Source organism: Nematolebias whitei, chromosome 24, assembly GCF_014905685.2.
Source record: "Nematolebias whitei isolate Nwh7 chromosome 24, NemWhi1, whole genome shotgun sequence".
Lineage (NCBI taxonomy): Eukaryota > Metazoa > Chordata > Actinopteri > Cyprinodontiformes > Rivulidae > Nematolebias > Nematolebias whitei.
In genome coordinates, this window is record NC_056521.1 from 814,198 (window position 1) to 821,662 (window position 7,465).

A 7,465-nucleotide genomic window follows, 5' to 3' on the forward strand; every position below is an offset into this window, starting at 1 on the left:
ACCCTAAAACCAAGGTACAAACTGGTCCATCACCCTATAACCAAGGTGCAAACTGATCCATGACCCTATAACCAAGGTACATATCGTACCTTAACCATGAACCAAGGTACATACTGAGTTGTATACCTACAATCCAACAAAGTTAAGTCAGGTCCTCTGGATCTTCTATCCAAAAGACTTCATCAGTCCGAAGAGCCACAGCAAACTCAGTCCCATAAGTATCACACTCGCATAGTGGGCCAACCAGTTTGATGGTGAAAAGATGGTTTCTGGAGTCCTCCCTCTCCCCCGTCAGCTCGTCTGAGGCAGCCATAGTCAAAGTGGTTCAAAACATCAAAGTTCATGCTCAATAATCCAGGGGGAGAGGGCAGATTCCAGAAACCATCTTATCACCATCAAACTGGCTGAGCCACTACGTGAGTGTGCTACTTATGGCACTGAGTTTCTTGTGGCTTCTCAGACTGATGAAGTCCTCTGGATGAAGGACGAAACATTTCAACAAAAAGAAACTATCCAGAGAACCCGATTTAATTTTGTTGGATATTTTACCAGGAGTATTGCGCATGAACTTTGATGTATACCTATAACTTGAGTATGTACTAGACCAAGACCCAACAAAACCAAAGTACACACTTGAACTCTAAAACGACTAACGTCTAAAAAGACTAAAACTGGGACATGTACCAAAACATGACTGTGACCCTCTGATACTGTGATACGTACCAAAGCTATGCCATCACCCCTAATACAGTATGAACCTGTTTGGCTTGGTATCAATGTCTATCATTTTTAACCACGGTACCAAAACGGTGCACTTTTTTAGTTTTCCAGTACTTTCCGATATTTCTTTGTTCACAAAACTTCTCTCTTCATGCATGCTGACATAAAAGGATAATTTTAAAGAGAATTCATGGCTTCCTGGTCCAGTGGACATTTGGACCAGTCCCCAAGGGTCTAATGTGGCCATCTCAACCATTTTTTTTTTAAGTGGATTTCTCATACGGTCCGCTTTTATAATTTAAGGCTGGGTTATAACTGCATAATGTACGCCTGAATTATTAACTCAGTATATTCCCCCCGATTTATAGCAGGAGAGGAGATGAACCATGTGAAGTTGCTCTCATGTTGTTTTGTATTTTACCACACATTAAAAATGATTTATTATAGATAAAATGTTAAAAAAAGAAACATGTAATAAAAAGTAAAGCTTTGTCATGTACAGTATATCAATTTTTTTGTTATTATGCCAAATATACAACTAAATTATATGCAGTCCCAGTTAGTGCAGAGAGAACAATTCATCTATATTACAAGGCAGTTTTCCAAAGAACAAACTGTCTCGTGTAGAACTGTATTTAATGTAGATAAAGTACATGTGTAGGTGTCATTTTGATGCCATGGTTGTTGAAGGTTCAAAATATATTGCATAGTATGAAATAATGCACAGGTCAGTGAAGAGAGACACGGCCTTCAGTGTTCAGAAAACTCTAACATGTAAAAACATTTATGTAAAACAGTTAAATAAAACTAACTATGAAATAAACCAGTATAAAATGTATTTAGATGTGCATTAAAATGTTTGTATGTGGTTGTTCAGAGCTATGGAGACTAGTTGCACAGTTCAGTGAAGAGGGGAGTAACATTTTACTCTTCGGCCTGTTTGTTTTATAACAGTTCCTCTAGTAACTGTGTCAGGGCTGTATGGGGGTGGGGGAAGGGGCTGGTGATCTTCTGTGGGGTGTTGATGACCTCCTGGAGCTTGGTCTTTTCATGATCGGTGTAGCTGTCTAATCACTCCACTTTCAACAGAGCGTCTGCAGAAAGACGCCAGCGGTTGCTCGGTTAGAGACGTGTCTTTCAGGACAATCAGGAAGTGGAGTGGCTGCTGTGCATCCCTGATCAGCACAGAGACGTTGGTTTTCAAACCCCACATGAACTGGATTGATTTACAGCGTACTACGACCTAAACATTACATATGCTATATTGTTGTGGTGTAACATCTAGTTATTGTCGGTCTTGTGGCACTTTTTTTTTTTTACCACTGAGGTCGTTGCATGAACTGTATTTAAATGGTTTGAATGTTAAGAGTCTTGTGAGAACAACACTTAGCGGTTACGTTGAGGACTCAAGTGTTAGGCCTGTTGTCTTGACACAACTACCAACGCGTTAACTACTTCTTTTGGCTTTTTCCTCTTCAGGGGCCACCACAGCGAGTCCTCCTCCTCCATCTCACTCTGTCCTCTGTCCTCACTCCAACTACCTCCATGTCCTCTCTAACTGCATCCATGTCTCCTCTTTGTCTTTTTCCTGGCAGCTGCATTTCTAACATCCTTCTACCAATATGCCCACTGTCCCTCCTCTGGACATGTCCAAACCACTGTCCCTCCTCTGGACATGTCCAAACCATCTCAGTGTGTCCTCTCTAACTTTATCTCCCAGTTGTTCAACCTGTGCTGTACCTCTGATGATCTCCATCCTTGTCTCTCCTAAGAAGAACCTCAACATCTTCATTTCTGACACTTCCAGTTCTGTCTCCTGTCTTTTTGTCCATGTCTTAGTCTCCAGACCACACAACATAGCTGGTCTCACCACTGTCTTGGAAAATTTTCCTTTGACCTTTGCTGACACCCTTTTGTCACAAATCACTCCTGAAACTTTCCTCCATCACTCCATCCTGCCTGGACTCTCTTCTTCACCTCTTTACCACACTCCCCATTTTCCTGGACAGTGTTACTGTAATTTTGTGAATTAGAGTAACAAAGACCTTAAGAAACCCCTACTGTTAGGGTGTGAGGTGTGAAATGTCAATCTGCATATGTATGTGTATCTTATCTCAGCCTTATAACCTGAACCCCTCCCTCTCTGCTCCTGGAATTGAGAAAGCTCCTCGGATGAAGAGCAAAACGTCTTCTGTTACAAATAAAATTCAGATGTTTTTGTATTGAACGTTTTTTTAACCGAGTCAGGCTGTTCCTGGAATGTTTAAGGGAGAAAGCCCTGAGTGGAAGAAGTGAGTATCCTCACTGACGTCACAGGGTGTGTGGCCTGTCCTGGCCTCGCACTGTGTTGTGTAAGTCAGTGCTTTCAGTGGGGAGGGAACCTTACAAGTGTTCTTCTGTACGCTTGTGAAAATGTTAGAAACTGCGATGGGCAAATAGGACTTTCCTTGTCAGAGAATTTTTGGTCAACGTTTATGGATGTTTTTATTACTAAAGCTTAGAACAAGAACCCCAAGAAAACAATCTCCCAAGACACTATCTTATCTCTGCCCATGAACCATATGTTTGGGTTAACGGAGAGCTCTGGGTTGCAGCCAAGGACACCTTCTGAGCCCTGTGAGCGTGGCTGAACTGATAAGGGTATAAAAGTGAGCGGATAATGCAGCTCCATGGAGATTCTTGTGACTCGTACATTTTATGTATATTTATGTAACTTGTCCTGAAAATCTGACCTTGCAAGTAAAAATACCAATTAAAAACCCCTGCCACTGAATGTTTTACTTTTGAGTGAATAACATCCATCCATCCATCCATCCATCCATCCATCCATCCATTCTCTTCCGCTTATCCGGGGTCGGGTCGCGGGGGTAGCAGCCTAAGTAGGGAGGCCCAGACTTCCCTCTCCCCAGCCACTTGGTCCAGCTCCTCCAGGGGAATCCCGAGGCGTTCTCAGGCCAGCCGAGAAACATAGTCCCCCCAGCATGTCCTGGGTCTTCCTCTGGGCCTCCTCCCGGTGGGACGTGTCCAGAACACCTCACCAGGGAGGCGTCCAGGAGGCATCCTAACCAGATGCCCGAGCCACCTCAACTGGCTCCTCTCAACATGGAGAAGCAGCGGATCTACTCCGAGTCCCTCCTGGATGATCGAGCTTCTCACCCTGTCTCTAAGGGAGAGCCCAGACACCCTGCGGAGAAAACTCATTTCGACCACCTGTATCCGAGATCTCGTTCTTTTGGTCACAACCCAAAGCTCGTGACCAGAGATGAGGGTAGGAACTTTTTCTCTCATTCGTGAACAAGATCCCGAGATACTTGAACTCCTCCACTTGGGGCAGGACCTCCTCCCTGACCTGGAGAGGGCACTCTACCTTTTCCGTAAATAACATAAGTAAGAATATTTTTCACCAATACTTCTCTAACTGAATTATTTGCCATTTCAATTATTTACAGGTCTCTTTCAGGGTTTTTTTTTTCCTGATTTTTTCTTTGTGTTAAATGTATTTATTAATGTGGTCATTTAAGGGCCAGCCTGCGGGCCAGAAGTGGCCCTTGGGCCACCATTTGAGTCACTCTGCTGTACATCATAGCAGTATACAACAGAAGCTATGAATCTATGAGTCGATTCAATAATTAACTGTTGTTATATCAGCTTCATAGGCTACTTTCAAACAGATCCATTATTAGCTTCAGTTCTGATCCATCACAGTCACATCCAGGTAAATCAGATCAAATCTGCTGACTTGTGAAAGGAGACAAGTAGACATTATAACATGGTATTGTTACATTTTTTAAACATTCTAATACTATATTAGATTATTCTGCTTATTATTGTTATTATATTGCACACACTTTATAATTGTTTGAAAAATTTTACATAGCCCTTACTAAAACGCTAAGTGCAGACATTTGAGCGTGATGGTGATGGCCGCCGTTGCTGCAGTCACCTGAGCAGCGCACCCTCTATGGTGCAATATGGTTTCACGTCTCTAGTCCCTTCCAGCGTCTTTATTCTGTTAAATCTGTCACGGTGGAGTGAAAAAGAAGCGATGAGGTACCTCTCCCAGAGCCTGCAGGGCGACCGTAGCTGCCATGGCCTTGGCGTGTTTCTTGTTGGGACTGGGAGTCTGAGGCTGGTAGTCCACGCCGCTCACCGTGACCTGAACGCAACACAGCACACGGATGACTTCCATAACCAAAGAGTTCCTCCACAGGTTCATGACGTTAGAACAGCCCACAGCGAACTCACTGACTCCAACTGATTTAACTCTTTAATAACATCAAAGAGATTTAACAGTTTAATAAAAAGACAGAAGGCAAGAAAAACACAAACTCCGTCAATAATACAAACAGTTACAGCTCAGTGTGGAGCTTTACGCTGCTTAAACATTTTTAGATAAATGGGATGAACTGGAAAGAAAAAAATACACAAAAGCAAATAAATTAGATTTTTTTAAGTATAAAAATATAAGATTATAAAGCAAATTTAATAGAAAACAAAATATATTTAAAAACCACAAAAGAAACAAATCCATTAAAAATAATAAATACAAATAAAATAAATCAACAAATTAAAAATATAAATAAATATGAATTATGTAAAATTATTAAAACCAACTAATGTACTAAGTAAATAACAATAAAACTAGAGAAATTCCATTTCCTGTGGAAATGCAGTGTGAATGCTTGGTGCTGAAAAACAGCTGAAATGAGCTAAAAACAGCTGAAATGAGCTAAAAACAGCTGAAATGTAAGAACAAGCCTAAGTTAGCAGAAGAAAGCAGAAAGAACACATATTTGCTGAAATTGGTTGAAATAAGCAGAAATGAGCACAAAAATTAGGAAATCGGCTAAATAAAGCTGAAAGTAGCATAGCTGAAAAGGCAGAAAGAAGCTTAATCTACCAGAAGGAACTGGAAGGAGTTGAAATGAGCTAAAAAATGTGATTAGCTGAAAAAGCTAAATTTAGCACAAAAGCAGCTTAAATAGTAGCTGAAATAGCAGAAAAAGCTGAAAACAGCATAAACTGAAATGAGCAGAAAGACGTTGCTTAGGCTGAAAGTAGCCGAAATTAACATGGAAAACATGAATTTATCTGAAAACAGCTGAAATAAGCTAAAAAAAAAATGCTGTTAGCTGAAAAAGTAGAACAAGCTCAAATTAGCAGAAGGAAGTGGGAAGAGAGCATAATTTTTCCCAATTAGGCTGAAAGAAGCAGAAATGAGCACAAAAAGTGGAAACAGGATATATGCCACACACTTCCGTTTTGGTACTTCCACATTATTTGGCCACATTGATCACTTCTGGGGCGCAGTGGGTTAGCAATGGCGTTTTTCACTGGGTCGCTGCAGGACTTGTCGACAGTGACGATGTTTACAGAATTATTCAGACGTCCTCGAAAGCTCCAACGTGTAAAAAGGACAAAGGATTTAAGCCGTATGTGTCCAATTTGGGGATGGAGTGTGGGGTACCAGGTCCTTTGATACGGGCTGTTAAGTCCCTGTATGACCGATGTCATAGCTTGGTCCGCATTGTAAGTCGGGCTTGTTCCCTGTGAGAGTTGGACTCCGCCAAGGTTGCCCTTTGTCACCAATTTTGTTCATAACTTTTTAGGACAGAATTTCTAGGCGCAGCCAAGGTGTTGAGGGGGTCCGTTTTGGTGGCCTTAGGATCACTTCTCTGTTTTTTGCAGATGATGTGGTCCTATTGGCTTCAACAGGTCGTGATCTGCAGCTTTTGCTGGAGCGGTTTGCAGCCGAGTGTGATGCGGCCAGGATGAGGATCAGTTCCTCCAAATCTGAGGCCATGGTCTTGAATTGGAAAAGGGTAGAGTGCCCTCTCCAGGTCGGGGAGGAGGTCCTGCCCCAAGTGGAGGAGTTCAAGCATCTTGGGATCTTGTTCACAAATGAGGGAAAAATGGAGCGTGAGATCGATAGGCAGATAGGGGCAGCATCGGCAGTGAAGCGGGCGCTGTACCGGTCTGTTGTGGTGAAGAGAGAGCTGAGTCAAAAGGCGAAGCTCTCAATTTACTGGTCGATCTATGTTCCTACCCTCATCTATGATCATGAGCTTTGGGTTGTGACCGAAAGAACAAGATCACGGATACAGGTGGCTGAAATGAGTTTTCTTCGCAGGGTGTCTGGGCTCTCCCTTAGAGACAGGGTGAGAAGCTCGATCATCCGGGAGGGACTCAGAGTAGAGCCGCTGCTTCTCCACGTCGAGAGGAGCCAGTTGAGGTGGCTCGGGCATCTGTTTAGGATGCCTTCTGGACGCCTCCATGGTGAGGTGTTCTGGACAAGTCCCACCGGGAGGAGGCCCAGAGGAAGACCCAGGACATGCTGGAGGGACTATGTTTCTCGGATAGCCTGGGAACGCCTCGGAATTCCCCTGGAGGAGCTGGACCAAGTGGCTGGGGAGAGGGAAGTCTGGGCCTCCCTACTTAGGCTGCTACCCCCGCGACCCAACCCCGGATAAGAGGAAGAAAATGGATAGATGGATGGATGGGTGTCCAGTTTCATAAAAGACTTCAAAGGTAAGTTAATTAATCGTTTCAAGTTCACCAAAATGCCTCACATACATCTAACGTAGCCAATCTTACAAACGTGTTTTGTAAACGTTCTGTGTTAACCAAGGCCTTATTCTTACAGATTATTATTCAAGTATTGTTGGGTTTGAGCAGATTTAGCTGCATCTGGATCTTTGCTACTTATTAAAACTACTTATTAAAACTACTTATTAAAACTACTTAT

General features: G+C 42.7%; 1 protein-coding gene across 3 annotated transcripts in view; it reads right to left on the reverse strand.

Annotated features, from left to right (window-relative positions):
- LOC119429169 (protein SON) overlaps positions 1-7,465 on the reverse strand; it is a 60,943-nt gene that overhangs the window by 3,999 nt on the left and 49,479 nt on the right. For all 3 annotated transcript variants that reach the window (XM_037696850.1, XM_037696849.1, XM_037696848.1), the window contains one exon: positions 4,775-4,876. In XM_037696850.1, the coding sequence (XP_037552778.1) occupies positions 4,775-4,876 (102 nt within the window). The remainder of the gene's footprint in view (positions 1-4,774; positions 4,877-7,465) is intronic.